This window comes from Orbicella faveolata, unplaced genomic scaffold (assembly GCF_042242905.1).
Source record: "Orbicella faveolata isolate gen_17 unplaced genomic scaffold, um_ofav_v1 contig_24, whole genome shotgun sequence".
Taxonomy (NCBI): domain Eukaryota; kingdom Metazoa; phylum Cnidaria; class Anthozoa; order Scleractinia; family Merulinidae; genus Orbicella; species Orbicella faveolata.
The window spans coordinates 15,758,637-15,782,795 of record NW_028301552.1 but is presented as its reverse complement, the minus strand read 5'-3'; the positions used below and the strand labels follow the sequence as shown (position 1 = coordinate 15,782,795).

The window sequence follows — 24,159 nt, the reverse complement described above, 5'->3', positions numbered from 1 at the left end:
AGGGTGGAGTAGAAATACTCCTAGTCGCTTGATGCTACGGAAATCCGGATAAGCTCCGGCCTGGTGGGCCACTTAGCTCGTATGCAGACTTTACCTTTACCTATTACTTCTTTCCACCTCCGTAACACTAAAAACGTCCCAATATATATTGCAGCATCCTACATTACAACGTTATTTTGCGACGAGTACATTTTAAATGAAATTATTGAGTAGGAAAGAGTATTGTTAAACAAAGGCCAGCGTGCGAATCTAGATTTTTGCCTGGAATCTTTGCAGTTATATTTAAATTCGTCAACTGTTCTTCGAAAATTAATCATAATTGGTTAGCCTGTTCTTTCAATTAACAAAAATTAAAGCGATACCGGAGCAAAGGGACTGTTTCGCACCGGCCACCATTTGTTGATTTATTCTCTTTTCGTAAAATATGAATGACACGGGCGCGAATTATGTAGGGAAGAGACACAACAATTCCAAAAAGATATTCTACGTTTAATCACAATTTTTGACACAAATTGGTTTTTAACCCAAGCATTGAGGCCCTGTTCGCACTACGTCGGAGAAATTTGAAAACGCAGTTAAACGCAGTTTTATTTCTACGGTTACAGGCTTATCGTCCACATTAATTCGTCACAAAAACGTGGCTTTTCGAAAACGATCTTCAAACAGGAGGAGTTTGAAGACGCCTGCTTTGCGTTTAGTGTGGACGGAAAACATTTTGAATACGGAACTTTTCGAAAACGGCAATATCACGATAATCATGTGATTTCTTTGCCCGAGTTTTCCTCGAACACAAATCCAAAATGACCGGTGATGATTGTTGAGTTTTCAAATTTCTCCGGCATATTGTGGACGGGGCCACAACCTACTTTTTTATTAATATCATACAAACATATTCCGAAAGGGTTAGATTGAACAGTACAATTCTGATTTACATCCGAGTCAAATAGTCATGCGCAGTCATAGAGCGATAAATAGTGTCACAAAATGTTCTTATTAACGGAACTACACCAGAGAAATTATCCATGTTGTTAACACGAAAACGCAAGATTAGGGTTACGTTTTTCAGCACCATACGGATCAACTGACAGCAATGTCAGGCAGAGAGTAACAATGCTTGGTACAAGAAGGAATGTTCATGAGCCGGTTAATGCTAACCCAGGATTAAAAGTTAACCGAATTGTTCCTTTTCCTTGTATAAAAATGTTTTTCACTGCTTATGTTTTGCGTAGTTCGATATTACTCCAACCCAAAGTTTTAGGACAAACAATATAAAGAGAAAACCTCACCGAAAAGTTACAAAAACGAAACAAAAATTCTCGTTAATCCCTGGTTAGCTTAATCGGGCTTTGAACAACCCAACCAAGAGGTCTGTTCGCTTACTTAGTCCCTTAACCTCTAGTTGGTACTAATTACTTGTGATAATATCGACTCAAAGATGTCTTTGGCAGGAACTGCGCTGAAAAACAAGTGTTCAATGGGTTTTTCAGCGAGACTGCGCAGTGCGGCTACACTCAGGAGTATTTTACCGAACCGAGCGGGTTGAGCTGGAAGTCTAGACCAGATATAGTCTGCTAATATAAGCTGAGCCTCGTCTTGAAGTTCTTCCACTTGATCTGCCGCCTTCAGACCCTGTGTATCTGCAAAAAAATATGACACACAAGAGACTATTAGATCGTCAGTCGTTCCTGCGTGTACGTGAGGAAAACCGGCTTTGTTAACAAACTAGATTCCAGCGAATTTACGTGTGATCAGAATACAGTTTTATCTGTTCTTATTATATGGCTAGCTCCGTGAGCGGGCAAGATGAACATGACCTTGCGCTGCGTTTGGCTACCCGAGCGGGCAAGATATATGGAGTCGAGGTCCATAAACTCGCAAAAAAAGAACTTGGCCAATATCCAGCCATCTTGACCGAACAAGCTTGGTCAATAAAGGATTTATTATATGGCTTTCGGGGAAATTTTTCTTGCGGGACACGACGGGTAGTCCCGAGCGGGCAAGATAGCTCCATCTTGCCCGCTCGGGTAGCTAATCACAGCGCAGGATTTGATTCATCTTGCCTGCTCACGGAATTAGCCATATACTAACTGTTCTTATTATATGGCAAGCTCCGCGAGCGGGCAAGATGAATCAAATCCTGCGCTGTGATTGGCTACCCGAGCGGCCAAGATGGAGCTATCTTGCCCGCTCCGGACTACCCGTCGTGTCCCGCAAGAAAAATTTCCCCGAAAGCCGTATAATAAATCCTTTATTGACCAAGCTTGTTCGGTCAAGATGGCTGGATATTGGCCAAGTTCTTTTTTTGCGAGTTTATGGACCGAGACGGAGTCGAGGTCCATAAACTCGCAAAAAAAGAACTTGGCCAATATCCAGCCATCTTGACCGAACAAGCTTGGTCAATAACCCATATTTAGTATATGGCTAATTCCGTGAGCAGGCAAGATGAACCAAATCCTGCGCGGGGGCACGGCGGAAAAACCGCTGCTCATGCGCAGTAGATTTCGGTTCGTCTTCCCGCCTTTCCATTTTCAAAATGGCGGACGACGAATCAACAACGAACACGTCATTGTCATGGCTTTTGGCAACATCTTGCTCGCTCAAGGCAGTTACAAACAACTCGGCTACTTTGGGCAATGATCCGTGCTGATGTTTTGACTGTGATCGAGAGGATCGAAACGGTGTTGTCAGTTTTCTCAGGCGATAAAGACAGCTCTTCCGAAAGGAAACTTTCAGCTTTTCCAAATTCACCCGAGGTACCGTTTTTCCTTTTCTTAAGGTCGTGTCAAGTTCTTTAAGGTTTTGAACCGCAATTTCTTGTAGCTTGTTTAATTTTACGGAACATATAAAATATGACTTTTTTTTCGTGCTGATGAAAATTTTTAAATGCTATTTGTTCATGGACTTTTGTATCGTTGCCTGAAGAAAGAAAAGTGGAGGACGAATTCGTAAGTAGTACACACTAATGCCTAATTTTGTTGTGTGTTTCGCTTGTGTTCTGTTCATTCGTGCCTTGTTTTGCCGCTTCAGTGGATGCCATGTACTGATTTGAGCTGAAAACTTGTGGTAAGCTTATAGAGGTTTAATACGGCATTGTAGAAAGTTGTATTGTATATGTAATACAGCTTGAAGGATAAAATAAATTGCTCTTTGTTTATGTCAGCCTGTGTTTGATATTATGGCTTATGCTACTTCTTACTACGATTCTTGTTCCTTGGCTACGCAGCTTTCCCCGCAGCTAGCTTCGGGCTTCGTTATTGCAAACATTTCTCCATTGTGTTAACGAAAAAAGCAATCCGCCAAAAGGGGTTCTCGTTCCACTTTAAACTGGCGGAACATTCGTTTATGTGAAGGCTTGTAGTTACATCGAAATTCAGTCAGTGTAAAACGCAGACTGTGCGCTGCAGACTGCAGAGTAAGGGGGAAATACATACTGCAGACATTATAACTGAATCGTGTTTTATCGAGAGCTAACCTTAAACAGGCTAACCGGAGAAAATATTCAGGCTAACCCTGGGGCGGATACAGAGCAGGGGTTTCGAGATACGAACTGCCAAAAGGCGGTCCCCTGTGGGGGGACCGGTGGCTTTCACGCCGGAAATTTTTGAAATGTGGTCCTTGAATTGGAAATGGGATTTCTGTTATTCTGGAGCCAAGTTAGCATGTTGTTTTATTTCTTTTTTTTAATCTAGGGGGTTCAACCGAACCAGCCAAAGCCCCCTAGATCCTTCCCAGCTAACCCAAGTGATGTTCAGTCTAACCCTAGAACTATTTAGGCTAACCTCTCACTTCTTTCGGCTTGAATAAGGTTGGTCTGTTTACTTTTAACACACAGTAACACTTAAAAAGTCTACAGTCTGCATTTTAACACCTGACCTGCCGTCCAAAGTCTGTGTCTTACACTGACCACGTTGGAAAGCATGCCTTTTTGCAAAAAGCACCATTTTGAGAAAACACATGAAAACTGCACCATCCCTCCTCCCCCAATAGTAAGTTTAAGTCTTGTTCCAAGCAAATACCGTATGCCATCTCTCCTAGATACTTTTAAGGAGAAGGTTCAGTAGCCTACACTGCAACAAAATTCTACTGTTTCACATTGTGTTCCAGATAAATTCCATACCCTTGCAGACCCTGCCACCAAATTTTGTTTACTCCCTCCCCCAACTTCCAACCATCTTAAGGGGTCACCACCTTATTGCGAAGGGATGGTTTTTGTATCCATGACCCTATGAGCTATGTCAGCTGGAGTCTTGTACTTCTGGTAGGTTGAAGGATAGGGTCCAGACAAATTGTGATCACCTGGCTTTCTAGGTTGGGTGTTGGGCTGAGGGCTGATAACCCACTACTGTAGAAAATAAGACTATAGCAGATACAGAAGATATTCAAATCTCTATCAACATCAGTGAAGCAACAAGGGCTCATATCATAACACATGCATTTGGAGCAAACCCCTTCCTCTGAACACCCCACTGAAAATGCCAGTTCACCTTCATACTTTCCTTTTCAAAATTTCAAGTTTCGAATTCTTCCCCCCCCCCCCCTCCCCCACAACTCCTCAGAATTTCCATTGACCTCCCTTGAGGTGGATATGGTTATCTTCTGGCACCGCAATTCACTTTTTCGTAAATTAATCAGATCAGGCAAATGATGTCTCAGCAAAATGTTAATCTCATTAAAATGCAACCTAGAGATTTGCAATTCCAAAATAACTACATGGAAAAACTACTGTTAAGTTAACCTATCCCATTCCCAAACAAAGAGACCAAACAAGCGTGACTAGAATTGTTTCATTAAAAACACCGCCCAAATATAGAAAACTAAACTGAAATAAAAATAAAATCCAACACAAACACACAAGCAATGAGTATCATTAAAAAACTGGATCATTGGATAATGCAATTTGAGAGTTTTCATTGCTTTAGCCATCAGGGGTTATAAGCCATTATACCATGCTCTACAAATATGGAAGGCGTATGCATGATTTTTTGAGCATATTTATTGTTATTTAAGTCTAGTTTTCTATATTTTAGGGGCCTTTTTAATAAAACAATTATTCCACTCGCCCCTTTTGGATATGAGAAGATTAAAGCCAACTCAGCGCTATGTGCCTTGTTGGCTATCTATTATCTCATATCCAACACGCTCTCGTGGAATAATTGATAATTATTCACTCCCTAACGAGTGAATGATGCGTGATCCAAACAATAACAAAATGGCTGGCGAAAACTTATGTTCTGCCACTGTTTCTGAAACGGAAATCCTGAGAATACAAGAAGATACTGTACCAGAAAATACAAAAAAAAGTCTTCAAAGTTTTGAATTTTCAATTTTCATTTCAAGTGAAAATGAAAACTTTGATTGAGCAATGAAATTGTTTTGCAAACAGACTTTTCATTTAGATTGCTGATTTGAACTGTGTTAAAAGACCATTTTGCTAGATTGTGATCAACAAGGATTTTATCGCAGGTTAACTAGACTTGCCATGTTAAAAGATTCTGTCAAGAATTGTGCACATCTTCATACCACTTGCATGTTTTCAACGCGTGAATTGAGAGGTCAATTAAATTATCTTTTAATGGTTTCCTTTTCATCTGTTGTTGAGATCACTTTGTACATATACTAAAAACTTGTCAATCTCAGTGAATAACAGCCACCATTCACCTCGATTGCAAAGAATAATAATTGTTAAATATCGCATAAACTTCCACACCAAAATATTATGATCTACAAATTTTTAAGAAGTCAAATCCCAACCAAGTTGTTTACCAAACTATAATTTTTCTGTCTTCAAACATTTTTCTTTATTAATTACTGGGGAATCCTGAAATACATGTTCCATGCATTTGGTTCCTTAATTATCCCTTTTATTATTCCTTAATCCTTTTATGAAAGGGGACATATCATTTAGTATCCTCTCCAAGAAAGATGGCATTCATTTCATCCATGAAAAAACTTCTTCAAGTTGATGTACATGGCCACGTCACACTGTCTCCAGCCAGAGAATCAAGTAATTGAAAGAGAGGAGGAGAGTGTGAAAATCTGAGATCTAACTGTGTAAAAAAAGAGGAAAAAATGTAAAATTAAATTAAGCTATACTTTGGCTTCATCCTTTGAATACTTATTACATTGCAAGAAGAAATGTCATTAACTTAGTATCTGCACTGTTCATACATTCTACAACACTGCGTAGAGCGTTAAAGACTACGCAACTTCTTTCAACCTATATTGTGAATACCTCAGTCATTTTGCTGGCTTTGTAACTGGGAAGTTTAAATCATGTAGTACAACATAATCATGAAGTACAACAAAAGGAGTGTTACTTCTTGAGGTTTCACTCAATAAAAAATAAATAAATAAAAACATTTCATTAACCTCATCATCATCAGACTAATTAAACCCAAAAAAGTCTGCCTTCTGGTCAAAAAATAATTTTACAAGATAACTTTTAAAAATTCTTTCAAAACCACGCAATTAGTCCATTCAATAACAAAAAAACTTAGTGTACATCTGTCATATCAGATTCTTGCACCGCTGCAAGAACTTTTAAATTATAGACAACACAGGCCAGAGGATATTTCCAAACGTAGAAAGAAATGTGTCACCTTGAATAGTATGCTGATATCCGGACTGAACATAAGTTGGCTACGCTTTTAAAACACTCATTGCATGTAAGATTTATATCCTTAAATCTACAAAATTAAGCTCATTTACAGTACAGTGTCAACGGTTTTCGCCACTTATTTATATGAACGTGGCACACAAAAACCTAACGGGTCTCTTCCCAGAGGCAAGTCAAGATATGACGGGTAATTCAAATGATAGCGTACAAAATCTTCAACTTTTAAAATGTAAACTCATCGAGCCAAAAAGTTTCCGAAGCCACACACGAACTAGAAAATGTTGCCACTAGCAAAAATCAACCATTTACGGAAGGAAAGGAAGGAAAACTTGGCTTACCTTTCAATATAGCTTTCCATTATGCTGTGTTCATTGTGTTAAGTCTTCTGTACACCAATATCTGCAGCAGAAGAGTATTGTAAATAAACTAAGCACGTGCTTCCGCTTGGCACAAAATGAACACGACACCAACGGACAAAAGAAATCACAACACAAAGAATAACACTCAAAGAAAGCGACAAAACCCGGCTAACATTTGCAACATACTTACTTTTGCTTAATCCGCATACTCTGTGACAAGTAGAGGTTCTAACTGGGTAAAAATCCACAATATTTCTTGCTGTTCGATGCTCATTTCGAAACTTGTTTGCAGCCGCAAATTGTCAGCGGCGAGCGCTTAAGCATGCTCCAAGACAACGGATTTTTCAGCCAATCAGCGGTTTTTCCGCCGTGCCATCCTGCGCTGCGATTAGCTACCCGCTTGGTATTACGCGCTGTGTCCCGCAAGAAAAATTTCTCGGGAGCGGAGTCCGGTTCACCAGAATTTCCTTTCGTAATATGTGCCGTGAAAAATATTTTCCGTGACAGTTAAAGATTTCGTGTGGTCTCTCTGTATCGATGGAATTGGAAAACGAGAAAACTGAAAGCCTCAACGAGAATAAAAACAAAGAAAACAAAAATGTTGACGAGTTTCTTGAATTTATTTCGCAACAAAAACCGGCAAACACCGTAAGCTTAAGCTTCAGTAAAACACAAAATGACATGAAGGGATGGAAGCGGTATTATTTTCAAGAAAACGAGAATAAGGAACTGTGTGACATACCTGAGAAAGAACTGAATTCGCTGTTGTGCAAATGTTTATAAAATCGTGAAGAAATTAGACGGCACAGAGTACGAGCCTGTCATTTTCACGTCTTTTTAACGAAGTCTTCAACGCTCCTTGAACAAAAGAGGTTCAAATGCGAATATTATTGCGGGATACAACTTCAAACTCTCAAGATCAAGTTTTACAGTGTAAGTGGCAAACGCCGACAACTTGTTGTAGAATATGGCCGAGGAAGACAAGCTTTTCGAGTGTGGTGAATCCGACAACCTTGTAGCGTCACAGAGCCGAGCAATAATTCTTCCAAGCGCCTAAGATCGGGAAAGCGACGGGCAGATGAAATCAACATGTCTTGCTCTTCTGGTTAAACCTTCTTTAGAACTAAAGTGCTGAAAATTGAAGCCTTTTTGGGACATTTTTGAGGTACAAAAAATGCTTCGAGCGGTCTCGTATATTTGTTAATTCCATTCGGTAGTTAGACATTTACTCGTCAAAAGTGTAAACCAATCAAATGCTTGTATTTCTGCATTGACCCAATCAGGCAGGATAAAAGTGCACGCGCTATTGATTGTTGCATACAACTGGTTTCCCTTTCAGTCCTTGAAGATAAACAAGTACAAAGATCATTTTTTGGTGTTTTATCCCATATAATAAATCCTTTATTGACCAAGCTTGTTCGGTCAAGATGGCTGGATATTGGCCTCGTTCTTTTTTTGCGTGTTTATGGACCTCGACTTCGTCTCGGTCCATAAACACGCAAAAGAAAAACCAGGCCAGTATCCAGCCATCTTGACCTCACGCTTGGTCAATAACCCATATACCTTGCTAGCTCGGGACTACCCGCTGTGTCCCGCGAGAAAAATTGCTTTGAAAGTCCTATAATTAATGCTTCATTGACCAAACTTGATCGGTTAAGATGGCTGGATACTGGCCTCGTTCTTTTTTTTGCAAGTTTATGGACCTCGACTCTGTCTTGGTCCATAAACGCGCAAAAAAAGAACTTGGTCAATAACCCATACACATCGTTGCACTCCATAAAACGAACAAACAAACAAACAAAACTAAAGGTTAACTATAACTATAGATGATCTGTTCTGTGGAACAAGATTCCATCGGAAATCAGACACCTTTCCACTTTGAAACTGTTTAAAACCTCACTGAATGGGAAAGATTATTTGTAGTGCACCGTAAATTAGAGAAAGTTTTATAACATAGGTTTTTACTGTAGGCTAGTTAATTAGTTCGTTAGTTAATGCAATGTAATGTTAGTTAATCCATTCCTGTTAATATAGTTAATTTATTCTTTGTAATTTTTTACACGACTCCTAGGAAGACCATTTTTATGATAAGATTTTCGTGTTTAAATAAAGACTGATTGATGATTGATTGATGGATGGATGGATGGATGGATGGATTGATTGATTGATTGATTGAACTTACTTGTCCTGAAAAGTACGACGGCTTTAAGACAAGCGTACTCAGAGCTGTCCAACTTGAGTGTTTTTAAAGGCGTCAGGGCCTCCTGCATTTTCTTTATTTCCTGCTGTCGTCGTTGGTCCTTCTCTGCCTCAGGGGAGCCCCCTAGTGTTAGTGTAAACGCCCAGAAAACTGAATCTAAAAGCAACAATTCCTTCCACCCTTCCTCCAAAAGGATAACTTGGTCTCGAAAGGGCAAGCGTCTGAAGCAAGGAAGCCTACGACCAAACCTCAGGGATACTGACAGAAGTCGTGTGGCCGCATCATGGAGGGGCTCGGAGGTATGGAATGAAACAGGTTCCACCGCCTGATGGAGCTCTGACAAGTTCATCTGTGTGGACTGCAAGTGCCTTTGGACGTTTGTGAACGACACAAGGGCCGTAGAGGCCATTCTATGGCCATTTACCACAGGGCCCCCGGTAGGTAGCCTCGGAACGGACCTGGGTGGACTCTGATAGCCATTCTGTTGGATTGATGGAAACGACATGGGCGGTTGAAATCTTTGTGAAGAGAGCGGTGGTGCAGCCGCACCTAGCCGAGTGTTTACACCGCTTCCTTGCGCTGTAAACGATACCCTGACCGGACTTGACACGGGTGAACATGACATTGTTGTTAGTGGGGTAGTGAAGGGAGTAGCTTGAAGTGCCGGAAGTAAATTTTGGGGTCGAGCAAGAAATTCGTGGTCACGTTTTTCCTTGTAGTATTTCGGACTTGCTGGCGCTTTCTGATTATTTTCATTTGACTGTACGTGTTGTTGTTGTGGTAGCTGTCGTTGCTGCTCTTGTTCTTCTTGTTGTTGTTCTTGTTGCTCAGCTTCTTGTAGTTGCTGTTGTTCGTCCTCTCTTTTGACCATAACTGTCTTGATTCGAGAAACTCTAATTTGAGAGGTCGCAACTGGAAAACCTAAAAACAGTCAACAAGCTAGTCAAACCTACGGAGCGAAGTTATTTTGCATTCCAGAACTATCTCGTACAACCAAAGGGACTTAAGAGCAGCTTCGCCTAAATATCAACTAGACTTGGAAATAGCGAAAAAATCGAATTTCTTCAAACTCGCCCAGAATGAAGCCCTACGGGCACTAGTTACAAAAATATCGTTTTAAGTTCGATAAATCAAAAATTATTTTTTTCCGCAATTTTTTCGTTTCGATGCCCCAAATCGGCCAAAATCCATCGAAAATAAGCGGCATATTCAGAGGCTCGTAAACTCAAAAGTAAAAATCTTCATTACAAACTGATTGCACGTCGTATTTGTACTTCCTTTTTTGTCTATTTAGAGCTAAATAGATCGTGATTTGATTAGAACTTAAATATTTGACGAATTTCCTAAATTAACGACCCAAGACAGCTTTACAAGAGGTCTACATTTAGCCTATTTTCAAATGCTAAAAAGGCGTTCTGGTACACGGCTTTTCCCAAAACGACTAGTTTGGTGTAAAAGAGCGTTCTTTCTTCTTCAAATTAGTGAAATAAAATTTTTGGGTAAATAAAATCGCGAGCGCTGAGATAGCGAACTAAATGCAGCACTTCTTCCTGAAAACGTGACCTTTGACCCGAGCGTAACGAAACCGATTACTGCAAGAAAACCCGGAAGAAAAGCAAACGCTTCGTTATTTTGAAACAATTTCTAGTGATATCTCTCCGAAACCATGATTGCAAGAAACTATTTCCAGATATGAAATCTTACAGGGTCAAAAAAGGAGCTAAAGGGCGCATTTTGACACAATAACTTTGTTTGCTGAAAATTGAAGTCAACGACCGTTAACGAATTCCAGTGAAATTTGCAAACTTGAAGTATGTTAGGCGATACTTACCTGAATATTTATATTAATAGAAGAGTCGTCTTCTTGGATTAACCTTCAAAAGAAGCAGGATCCAGATTTGAAAACCTCTAAAAGAAGAAATGTTTAATGTTCCGTGACCTGCCCGCTGCTATAAATTAGCTTAAATTCCATGCACATGCCGACCGCATGTTTGTCGTAAAACCAACTGAACTCCACTGACAGTTTCCATGGGCAACCCCAAAATAAACAATCCCCAAAAATGTAAAGTGAAATTGGCTGTCTTCATGAACAGTTAGAAGCTAGAGTCAAGTTCCATTACCTTTAAAAAGTGCTTGAATTTATTTGTTTGCGTCGACTTTGTCTACTACTCTCACGTTCGAATGCCGCGAATCGGTCACGCCAAAACAGTGCAGACCGCGCAGACTGCAGACACTTGTTTGGGCTTTTCATTGTGACTCCTTTTTTTGGGTCTAGTTACAAAATAGTGTTAAATATATCTGAAAGTTTGTCATTTATCCACAGGCTGCACAAGCGCAGTATTTGACTTTTGATTCAATAGACAAACGCGTACAAGACTTTGTATGGGAAACTTACTCAGTCTGCACGGTCTGCAGTGTTTTGGCGTGATCGATACTACGCAGAATTCGAACGTGACAGTAACTACTGAGTGAACAAAGTAGAATCAAGCACTTTTAAAAGGTAATGGAACTCGACTCTAGCTTCTAATTGTTCATGAAGACAGCCAATTTCACTTTACATTTTTGGGGATTGTTTATTTTGGGGTTGCCCATGGAAACTGTCAGTGGAGTTAAGTGAGTTTTACGACAAACATGCGGTCGGCATGTGCATGGAATTTAAGCTAATTTATAGCAGCGGGCAGGTCACGGAACATTAAACATTTCTTCTTTTAGAGGTTTTCAAATCTGGATCCTGCTTCTTTTGAAGGTTAATCCAAGAAGACGACTCTTCTATTGATATAAATATTCAGGCAAGTATCGCCTAACATACTTCAAGTTTGCAAATTTCACTGGAATTCGTTAACGGTCATTGACTTCAATTTTCAGCAAACAGAGTTATTGTGTCAAAATGCGCCCTTTAGCTCCTTTTTTGACCCTGTAAGATTTCATATCTGGAAATAGTTTCTTGCAATCATGGTTTCGGAGAGATATCACTAGGAATTGTTTCAAAATAACGAAGCGTTTGCTTTTCTTCCGGGTTTTCTTGCAGTAATCGGTTTCGTTACGCTCGGGTCAAAGGTCACGTTTTCAGGAAGAAGTGCTGCATTTAGTTCGCTATCTCAGCGCTCGCGATTTTATTTACCCAAAAATTTTATTTCACTAATTTGAAGAAGAAAGAACGCTCTTTTACACCAAACTAGTCGTTTTGGGAAAAGCCGTGTACCAGAACGCCTTTTTAGCATTTGAAAATAGGCTAAATGTAGACCTCTTGTAAAGCTGTCTTGGGTCGTTAATTTAGGAAATTCGTCAAATATTTAAGTTCTAATCAAATCACGATCTATTTAGCTCTAAATAGACAAAAAAGGAAGTACAAATACGACGTGCAATCAGTTTGTAATGAAGATTTTTACTTTTGAGTTTACGAGCCTCTGAATATGCCGCTTATTTTCGATGGATTTTGGCCGATTTGGGGCATCGAAACGAAAAAATTGCGGAAAAAAATAATTTTTGATTTATCGAACTTAAAACGATATTTTTGTAACTAGTGCCCGTAGGGCTTCATTCTGGGCGAGTTTGAAGAAATTCGATTTTTTCGCTATTTCCAAGTCTAGTTGATATTTAGGCGAAGCTGCTCTTAAAACACCGTGAACGACGACAAATGTTGGACATGTCTTATTTCTGTAAAACAACATCATTTCTTCCCACCATTGAGAAAAATATACAGAATGAACCTTTTATGGAAACCATAAGTTTCCATGCCGGAGGGGAACGTTGGACCTGATTGTAAGGTTAAAGGAAAGACTCGTGAACTGGAAGAACATACAGGGACGGTTTTGCTGAGGTAACAATAGATTTTAAAAAAATTAATCTGTATCTATTGAAAAAATAATAATGGTAAGAGCTGCTTCCGTACAACCGAACAAAGCCCTCCATGGGCAGACGCAAGTCGGTGTGGCAACGAAACTTACCAAGACCCTCTGGCGAAGGTGACATATCAACCCGCATGTCACTTGGTGCGTTAACTGCGGGACTCTCTGCACCGGGTGATTGTCCAAGTTCTTCATTAAACCTTGAACGGCGGTACACTCCTATAAAAAGATAAAAAGAATTTTCCCCTTTTTAAACTTAACACAATAATGGTTCGCAAAAATTTAAAATAATAAGTACATTGATAAAATTTCTGAAGGCAATATATATATCACTCAATTTTGGGTAATTTAATTTCTCCTCGACAAGATTGATGCTTTTCGTCTTCCCATAATGATGTTAAAAACGCCAGCCGGGTTTTTATTTTTTTTGGGGGGGGGGGGGGGGAGGGAGGGAGGGGTGGGGTACTTTCTAGTGAATTTGCAGGACTGGACTGACTATGGAGTTGCATTTTCAGGAAAAACTGGCCAAAAAAGCAACAAAAACAGCACTAGGCGAATGTTCCATGCTAAAAACATTTCTGCAAAAAGTTACGTTCGTGACATCAGGCTTTAATGCCGGCAGGCTCGCTCTAAAATTACTTTAACACCATCCAGACACCAAATACATTTGAAAACAGAGATGTCAAAGACTATAATGTAAGAATATTCACAAGAATATTTCAACCGAAAATCGACAGAAAAATAAGAATATTCAGTCTCGGCCGGAAAAACAATATTATTATTAAAAAAAGAGTGAAACACTTTATTTTTGCAGTAATATGATATCACTGCACTGATCGCATCGCTGATGAATGATGATCATTGACCTTCCGAACATGACCGAAGACTGCTCGATTGAGGTGTACAATTCACAAGGTTGGTTACTTAATTATACTCCTACACTACCAAGCAAACCTTTGCGACACACTTTCAGTCCAAAAATCTGCTACTGTCATCGGGTAGTTCTCTAATTTCTCATTTACGGAAAATAATCTTTGCATTCGAAGGTCCTTAGTGAAATTATCGAACACAGTTTGGGAAACTTCGTTAGTTAATATAAATATAACTAACCGAGATGGATCATGCCACTCCCTAGAACGAAAGAACCACATTACCTATTTGGGAGTAATGATCGACAGTTCTTTAACTTGGAAATACCACAGCTGTGCAAAGCTTTCACGGAATACAGGAGTAATTTCTAAGTTGAGGCATTATCTATCTCTCAAACATCGTACGCAGATCTATTATAATCTTATCTATCCTTATATTTCGTATGCTATTGTAGCCTGGGGCAGCACCAGCAAAACAAATTTACAAAAAATACAAACTAAGCAAAATCATGTTATTAGGTTAATGTTCTTTGAAACTCTATCTGGCAAAAATACCGATAGTGCTCTACCTTTACTTAAACATCTTGGAAATCTTAACGGTAACTAATGTATATCGCCTGCATGCTCTCAAATGTATACACGCGTGGCACAAAGGTATTTTGCCAGAACTCTTTAACCATTTTTTCCAGTATGCCAGCAACGTACATAATTATAACACCAGGTATGCGGCCAATCAAAATCTTCACAAATTTCGAGTAAAAACAAATACTGGCAAACAAATGATCTCATTTATGGCCATTGATCTTTGGCAAGAAATACCATACAGGTTTAAAGATCTAAATCAATTTGCTTTCTCCAAAAGGGTTAAAAACTATGTTCTATCTCAGCAACATCAAACGTAAGTTTCCACAATTCTTCTAGCTCTTTCCTTTGGTAATCCGTCCTTCTACTCCCATGTTTTTTATGTTCACTCAAACGAGGTGGAGGCTAACTCGATAACCTCGGGGTTCTATTAGCCTCCATGCACAAACTATAGACAATTGTCACCTTTAATTGTTATATATGTATCTTTTTCCTCTTTTTATGCTAACAGAGTAATTTCAAAACTGTAAGTGGAAAATAAAGCGAAGTTGAAGTTGAAGTTAGGCGTCGGCTGTGCTCGCTAAAATTCGACAAGTTTCAGTGACCTTCGAGTGATCTTAATATAGCGTTTTTAGCGGAGCTCCGGCCAAGCGGAGCGCCATACCCATATAGGAGAGTAAAATTGGTGAATTTGAAAGCTTGCCTTGACATTAAAACTAGCTCAGGGGGACTGTAAATAGACCTGGATTTATTCCTACGCGCGAAAATGTCAAAATACATCGCACAATGTGATGGTATTAAAATTCAGCTTGGCAGCGAGGCCGGAAATGCGTTCCACCTACAGGTTTATTTTCATGCAAATCAAACTCAAGAGGCCACGTTCGATATATCAATATTCTGAAATGGCTACGAGGATTTCAGGACAAACTTCTATATTTGGTGGTGTTTTCTTTGTTTCCGAGTCTGTTTTGGGAATTGTGAGACAACAAAAACTCAAAAAATTTGTAATTTTGACCCGAAAGCCTCGCATCCGTGTTACAATATTGATGTATCGAACGTGGCCCATTCCACACCAAAGGTTTTGCCCGAAGATTTGTTTTGAAACAGAGGCACAAGGTAACTCGGAAATGGCCTATTGGAAAGCGACGATCTCGAGCTGCGTCCAAACAGGAATGGAAGTAAAGGGTAAAATAATAATAATAATAATAATAATAATAATAATAATAATAAATAAAGAACCCTTTCTGTTCAGATTTAAAAATCACTTCTCCTTTATGACTGACAAATATTTCTTTAGAAAATTTGGAGGTAAATCAAAACAATATAGCTCAATAAATTGAGGAAATTCCTTATTCTCATCGCGTTAACTTTTCAACATTCGCACCGTGGCAGTTTTTCTTTCACCAAACTTAAGCTACAGAACAGCTGCAAACAGCTTTTCTCACACAGAAAAGGAGCGGGCGGCCACGAAAGAAATTGAAATTTGCGTTGAGCCGAGAAACAACCATGAAGTAAGCGGAAAATTCACAGTCAGCCTAACGTTTGCTTCTCTAGTTAATCTACAACTTAGAAGTCATTTCATTGCTTTCGCGGCTCCACCGCGAGTTTCTGCATCGTTTTCTGTTCTCGCACCATCGAAACAGTCAGCATGAACCTGCAGTATTTGCGAATTTTTTCTGGGGGTGGGGGTTGGTGTTGGGGTAGGCTTGAATTCCGCCGCTCACTCGAGTCCGGTCTATATTTCTTCCTAGTTCGGGAGAGGAGCTTGGGCTCCTTTTCCGGACAGCCCCTGGTAATCGAGACTATTGTGGGGGGGGAGGGGGGAGGGGGGGGGGATTGCGATTTTGTTGGATTTTTTCTACGGTATTGCGGTGTTTGGCAACATCCAATGCTCCCTCCTAATGTAAAAGTGCCCCACTTGAAACATAGCAACCAAAAACGTTCACTACACTTGATGTTGAACAAACACGAAAACGTTATAAAAATAAACGCACGTGGTCATTTCAGAGTTGACTACTGCCTCGGCTTCAAAACGAGTCTTCGTGCAAAACCTGTCATGATCTGAATGAACATGAACCTGTAGGCGGAACTCATTTTCATATGAATAGCTTCGCAGGAAGACTCGATCTGACAAAGGCAAACGCAACCCGGCCGGAAATGGCGTATTCACTTGGCCATTCCGGTGTTGGCTGTTTTCTCTGTTTCAAAACAGTACTCGTGCAAAACGTTTGGTATCAAAATGACTTTGATCTGCGTGAACACGAACGTGATGAATAATTCGGTCTTGATGTAATACCTCATAAAAAATCAGCCAGCAAAGTTGGGAATGAAAGTTTGGAGAAAACAAAAGAAAACCGTTCATGAACGTACTTTGGATAATATTAGTGTAAAATATTGAAATTTCATTGTCCAGTTTTCTCCTTTATAGCTTCGATTGCGAAGATATATCGAACACATAATCTAATTGTTTAACAGAAACACGAGTGGAGTTTGAGAGAACGAGAAATGCTCTGGGAACACGAGCTGCAGGCGAGTGTTTCTATAGCTTTTTTGAGTTCTCCCAAACTTCCACGAGTGTTTCTATAACCCGATAGAAACACGGAGAACATGTTTTCTATTTCTTTTACAAAACACCGCGACGAAAAATGTAAATTCTCCTTGCTCGAGCCATCATTACGTCAACAGCTCGTGCTAGTTCTGTGTTTCTATCGAATTATGGAAACACGATTTTCAACCAATCAGCACGTGTATTTTCTTAGGGCTGTTTTTCTAAAGTGTTTTATCAAATTGTCAAAAATACTCCGCTGCTAGTCGTATCAATTTTCTCTAATGTGAATGTCGTGTTTATGATATATTACATCATACAACTAAGGGTAAAAAAGATTATAACCGCTTCCAGAAGGAAACAAAACAACTGCACCATTCTATTGAGTTATGCAGCTTTCCGCATGCACTCAAATTAACTACAAACAGATCAAAGACTCACCGTCTAAGTTCATTCCTATCTCGATACACTTCTTAAGTCTGCAGGCCTTACAGTCGTTACGACTGCTCTTATCCACCGGACAATGTCCCTGGCCCTTACACAGCCAGGGCTCAGATCGGCGGCACGTCCTCTTGTAGAAGCCGCTGCACCCATCGCATGAGTACACTCCATAGTGTTTGCCCGTGGAGCGGTCACCGCAAACCTCACAAGCTGAAAATTAAGGAACAGGCAATTCAATATTTTGTCTATGCCGAGTTTGTATTCTAAAAGCCGAACAGCGCGTTGCCGTTCTACCCGTTCTCGGTGACGACATAAATCTGAAAAGAAATGAGCAGATTGTAGCTTTTATTTCAGACTCAACTGAAATTGAATAAAAGCTAATGTGTAAAAAAAATACCTCTTAAACTGTCGATTTGCAAAGTCGTTCTTTTTACGGAAACGAAATAGCGCTAGAATGCTCCTAAACAGCATGACAAAACAACAAGCCAACAAAGAAACGTTCCACCTAAGATGGCATCAACAACAGCAAAAGAGAAAATGCACTTTCTACGTATTGCTAACATACCTTCCCAAGAGAAATGAAACCAACGCGAAAATTCTCGATCTTCGAACTGTAAGTAGGAGCGGCTTGGTCTTACAGCCATCTTGGTTGAATAAGCGAAGTGGTGATCTACTTTTTTGCCACAAACATTTTGGAAAAATCTTATCTGTACCAACACACCTGTTTCTTTTATTTCCTGCCCAAACACAAGGATCTCTTAAAAAAAAAAAAACTGAGGGAATTGTTGAGCAACAGCTTAAAAAAACTGAACACTCAACGCAACTAAATGCGTTTAGAAGTTTAAGGACATCCATGCCTTACCGGAAACTGACCATCTTGTAGTTGATAGACAAGCTTTTAGAGAGACAAAGCATAAAGTTATCGACACATGCACTGTCTACCGTTTGTACGGAAAAGAACGTACAGTTTGGCGATCGTTTTGAACATGAGATGTTTTCAAATTCCATGGATTTGTTTCGTAATTCGATGGAAAGGAATCGAAATTGACGAAATGCAAACATTTGCTATTGACTGTAGAACGCATTAAAAATCTGCCTCTTACTAATTTGAAACCGATTTTCCAACATTACTTTCACTTTGACAGATAAGTGTCACACGTCGCAAGTCTGAGTGATTTATACAGAAGAGTGATTCGTATATGAAATGTAAACGAAAGAAATGGGTTTGGCTTGGGTGTGTCTCTCCTTTTTGAGACTGCGCTTGTAGAATAAATCCTCTGATTCTATTACGCTCCTAGCCCATGGGGAACGTAGCAACACTTTGTAGATATACACTGTAACTAGAAACTGTTTTGCCAATGATGCAAAAAAAAAAAAACCCGTGTGAACGTTTTATAATACAGTGGATTAAAATGGATAAGAAAAGTTCCAGCTACTATAATTTGTCGGTCAGTCAGTAAATCAGTCAATAAATCAGCTAGACAGTCACTCGCTCAGTCAGTCAGTCAGTCATTCAGTCAGTCAGTCAGTCAGTCAGTCAGTCAGTCATTCCGTCCGTCAATGAACCAGTAAGTCACTCAGTGAACAGGCCAGCCAGTAAGCTTTCCAGCTATTCAGTAAGTCAGGCAGTCCCTATGTCCGTCCGCCTGTCCGTCCAGTCAGTCAGTCACTCACACAATCAGTTAGCCAATCAGTCAAGTAAGTCATTACATACCCTGGAAACTGCTTCACAGTTACAACGACAAAACAATACCCTTGTATGTATGAAGAATCCAACTAAACGTGTTTTCATCCTTTTTTTTCTAATCACGGAACAAATTTAGTCTGATACGTATCACTTCCATTGTGGGGAAGGTAAGACATGAGATTCACGCACGAACGAAAGAAGAGATAGCAGTGTCCGAGAGAAAGCGAGTGAGTAGGTGTATGTAGAATCAAAAGAAAATGACCTCTTAGTAGAATGTGCTGTTTATTCTCTGGAATAAGTGATAATTCGAAATCGAAAATGTTGTCTTAAACACCATGGTGTGTATGCCTTTAAATCTCGAGCTTCCGAAGGAGATTTTGTGCCGCATTGCAACTATGCGTCCAAGTTATCTCGGCGCAAGTATTCTGATAGAAACAGTAAGATTCTTCATCTACTTTGTCTTACTGTGTCCCTAGTATTAAAAAGAACTAACGATATAAGACGACTATTTATTACTCGCCGAATTTAAACCATCTGAGCCCCAAATTTTTGACCGAGGAACAAAATTTTCACAATCATTCAAGTGGAAGCGTTGTATTTCTATACTTTTGCTGTGACTCTTTCTTCCTTTCGAAATTATTTTCTATTTTCGTTGTTTCTTTTGTCTTCTCCCTTTTTGCTTTTTAATTGTACTTCCTTCATCTGGAAAACATTTTATGTAGTAAACTTCGAGGCGCGTATCATCTATTCATGATGAAGACTTGTGCGTATGTTTTCATAATGGCCGAGATGTTTTAAACGGCCTATACGTAACACTAGCTGTGAAACATCGTTTTCCATTTTGTGCATGTTTTTTCCTCCACTTTTACTTGCCTAGTATTAACTCGTTTATCTTTTCTTTTTCGTTTCATTTTTCCATATTTTGATTCATATCTTTCAACAGAACTAACGAGAGAGAGGGAAACTGACTGTTTCCTTCCGTTCACCCGCGGCTGAAACCCTGTGAAAGAAAAACTTAACATTTGCAGAACATCTGTTGCGGAGCTTCCTTCCAAAGCCGATCAACTTGGTTTCTCAAAGGGGTGAAAAATAATGCTAGATTTCCCTCAGATCACATCTCTTTGAACAGACAAACACAGCTTTGGGGTGTTTTAAAGTGCTTTTCACAAGAGTTCACTTTCCCTCTAATGCATCGAAAAGCTGCCGACATCTCTATTATAAAACACTTACGTTGCTGTAGATAGCTGTGGATCTTATTGTAAGTGATAAGAAAACGAAACTGTATTGAACAATTCACGCGAACAAAAAGAAAAAAAATCCCAACAATAAAAATCACAAATGAGTCAAGAAAAACATTTTACACACAAATATCATGCACACATTACAGAAATGAGAGAAAACAAGATCAGTAATCAAAAAACAGGACAGCAAGGAGAGAAAAACAACTTTGGTCAAAAAAACCTTGGTTGACTTCCGTTCTACGGCTAACTAAAGCCCTGAGGACACGTGACTAAATTTCTGGAACAAAGTTTCCGGACAAAAGCGCTTCCATAAGCTGCAAAGACCTGTAGGAGTTAGTAAAACAAGAAATGAAAACCTTCTGGACAAAATGAAAGTAATGCAAAACCCCACGGGCTAGAACAAAGAAATAGAAAAAAAAACAATTGTCCAAGACAAAGAACAACGAGAGAAAGAAAACAAAATACGGAAACATAGTTTGTTAAAATAAAATAACATCTTCTTTTCTCCTGCTCAATTTGTTCTTCGACTCCAGCAAGACTCGTTTTCGCCGTGCAAAGCTGCAACTCCGGGATTCGTTTGAGCGTAGGATGGAAGAAAAAGGAACTGTTTTAGGATCCGAGTGGATTAAAAAAACAAAAACAAAAACATACACACTGCCCACCATTAGATGAACTTGCACACTCGGACGAAATGAAGTTGAAAGCTTTTAGTCTAAATTTGCATTTCAAGTGTTGTGTATAGCCGTTAATGGAAGTAATAAAGTTTTAAGCTAAGGCGAGTTAAGAGACGCTTGGTTAAGTAAACGACTTCAACAGATGTAGGAAGAAAAGGTCCTTAAAAACCGTTTTGAAGATGAGAAAACCAGAAACGTGTTTTTGCCTGCACTAGTCACAGCGAGGCATTTGCAAGAGAAAACCTATCTTTTCAAAATGCGAGAAAGAATCCCTGTGCTAAGCTGTCCAATTATACTCACTATGTTTTGGGGATGTAAATTGCATTAGGATTTTCAGCCTAAATCGACCTGCCAACAAACATCTGTGTGGTACAACTAGCTAATGGCGATATTTGATCCAAGGGCGTTCAAACCTTGAGTCCCAAAAAGAACGCAAAACAATCATCTTTTGACGTAATTGAGAAGAATGAAAATGTACTTTGAAAAGGCGGTGTTTTGTTCTGCCCTTTTAGTCCAATTATTTGTAATGTTATAAGCTGGATAAAGTCTAAACCGATCAAAAGTCACATGTACATCAAGTCAGTTTTTATTTCCTTTGTTTGTGGTTTTGTTTGGCGGACTGATTTCAGTTCCCAAAACATTCGAAAGCGGAAGTTATCAAAGGCGACTGAAAAATTGCAACACGCTGGAAGTAAGGATTGTACTTAGCCACTCTACATCATAATAGACAAACAGAAACTAAGATATCCTTGACGGTTAAGAACTTTCGCACGTTTCAAGTTGAAAGCGAAAACACCTTGAAATATTGTTATTAAATACAGCTGGCTAAAACCTCGGTAGCGAAGAAAAAAAAAAGACCGCGTTAAAAACATTTGGTTGATTTGCAATAGGCGTTGAAATAAAAACAGAATTTTTCCACCGCATTGAAATGAAGACTGTTCAGACGACTGTGATGTCAGTGACCTATCGTTAACTTTAGTCCAGTCTACAATGTCAGCGTAAATGGTGTTTTCGAGAACTTTTTCCGTAAATATGGACGTTTTTTAAGCAGTTCAGTTCTTTTGCACTGCAGTTGAAAAACACCATCTGAGATCAACTTCATGGCTAGGTTGTAAAGCTAGTGTAGTACAGGCAGTTTCATCCAGGAAACTGACGTTCGATCGAAAAGAGAAAAATAAAACATCCGAAACTAGTTTTGTAACAGTGATTTTCTTAGGCGCACGCACAATTGCGAGGAATATAAATTAGATTTCGGCATTGGATCTTACGATGCGTTTTCAAGTAAAAGAAGTCGCAGACGGTCGTCATTAGAAAACGGTTATTAAATCGCTTCGTGGAAAAAAAAAACGATCGCTTTTTGCTTGTGGCCGAGACGCCGCAATATGCAAGGGTCAAAATGGTTAAGTAAACGCTTGCACAAGTCGACTTCGCAAAAATACGACACTGAAATATCTGATAATCTATTAAACACCACCATACAAGTCGTTTTAATTCTACAAACTATAGGAGACGGATGATAACTTCTGGTTAATCACATGAGTTCCCGAACGTTCTATTTAAATCATCACATGATTTTAGCTTTGAATGTTTGGCTGATTTGTTTATGACATAAATTAAGCGCGACTGTAATAATCGCTGTCTCAAATTCGGTTACAGTTCTTCTAACTACACGTCGAGTAAATAAGGTCTAATATCAGTAAAATCTGGAAAACGTTTCCAATTTGGCTGACGTTTCACTTGATTTCTGGCATAAAACTAGTGGTGTCGGCGACCGACAAAATAATTCCAACATAATCCGAGTTTGACTGCCAACATGACTTCGCAGAATAAGACAAATAGATAGCGCTTAAAAAATGCCGAGATGGCACAGTTTACCTTTGTCGTCCAGAATTCGCTTTCTCTTCTGGTTCTTGTCAAGGGAATTCGGGTTTTCCTGTTCCATTTCGTCCATGACGCTAAGTCGATGTGGTGTTTGGAGCGAGTGACTGAGGCAACTGAAAGCCACGAGGCAAGCGAAAGTCGTTTGTTCGTCTGCTGTTATGACATCATCGACCGCTGAGTGACTGCTTCATCTCTGCTCAGCTGATTCTCCCACTGAGGCGATGACATGACGGGGTTTGACAAGCAACAATCGCCTCTCGAATGGCTCACAAATGTCGCAACGAAAATTCGGCGGAGTTCGTTTCAAAGTGAAAACAATTTCGCTATAGCGGCGACTTGTGTCACCAGGGGAAACCGTTTAATTGCCGACGATTGGCGGGTGACATGAAAATGTAAATTATTTCAGTTTTTATTATGTCAAGTGAAATGTCACATGTCTGTCATACCAACAATAGAAGCAGACACGGCAGCTGGAGTGTTTATTTGCAAGACAGATTTCGATGTTTATCTTTTTTCTCGTCGTTTTCGGTTTGGAAATAATCGCAACTTGGTTTTAGGTGAAGGCGTTTTGATTCGTTATTACCTATAGTCTATCCCTGATCTGTGCTGGAATTATGCGGGGGTTGTGTACAAAATTTCTTTAATTCACACCTTGGCGTGACATTCACACAATTGTCAAAAAAAGATCAAACAATCAACATAGCTTCTTTCTTTCGAGTTGGTTTCCACCATTGTTTCTACTTTTCGTAGCAGACATTGCTATTGTGCCATGGTTCAAAAGGTCCCGACGAAAGTGAGTCTGTACTCCCACCTTGTTTGACAAGGGTGTAAAATGGCTAGGGAAAGTGCCACTTGATCGGACTTGATGGACCTTGATGGCTCGAAAGGTGGTCAATAAAAACAGAAAAGCAAGGATGTGATATGGTATGGATCTCATAGGCTGTTATAGTCATTTATCAATGGCCATAAAATTATAAATATCCACTGCGTCCATTAGTAATCCAGGAACGCTGTGATGCCAATTTCGAAGAAATCATCACAGAATGAGACAATATTAAAATCTGTCTGGAGTGGACAAGAAAAAGTGCCCGAGACACAGCTTGGGTTACAGCACGCAATGATTGCACTGATGAAAAGCGCAACTTCCATTTCAACAACATATCGTCCAAGATATAAATAATGTAACAAAGTTTGGGCGTTTGACTATGATGGTTGA

The 24,159-nt window shown here is 39.5% G+C and overlaps 1 protein-coding gene and 1 long non-coding RNA gene across 3 annotated transcripts; both read right to left on the bottom strand.

Moving 5' to 3' along the window:
• Nucleotides 1–468: 468 nt before the first annotated feature.
• Nucleotides 469–23,309, bottom strand: LOC110046729 (photoreceptor-specific nuclear receptor-like). Of its 2 annotated transcripts, none has more exons than XM_020752425.2 (5): nucleotides 22,938–23,309; nucleotides 17,461–17,670; nucleotides 13,123–13,242; nucleotides 9,158–10,096; nucleotides 469–1,637 (listed from the first exon to the last, which is right to left on the bottom strand). In XM_020752425.2, exons 1-5 carry the CDS (start codon nucleotides 23,011–23,013, stop codon nucleotides 1,396–1,398), a joined length of 1,587 nt encoding a protein of 528 aa, XP_020608084.2. In that variant the 5' UTR covers nucleotides 23,014–23,309; the 3' UTR covers nucleotides 469–1,395. The 2 variants fall into 2 exon arrangements, with proteins under 2 accessions (XP_020608084.2, XP_020608083.2); XM_020752424.2 differs by lacking the exon at nucleotides 22,938–23,309 and adding an exon at nucleotides 18,026–19,149.
• LOC149110598 (uncharacterized) lies at nucleotides 5,774–9,136 on the bottom strand. Its single transcript, XR_016207716.1, has 3 exons — nucleotides 7,166–9,136; nucleotides 6,955–7,015; nucleotides 5,774–6,047 (listed from the first exon to the last, which is right to left on the bottom strand). It is a non-coding gene; the product is annotated as an uncharacterized LOC149110598 (long non-coding RNA).
• Nucleotides 23,310–24,159: the final 850 nt, after the last annotated feature.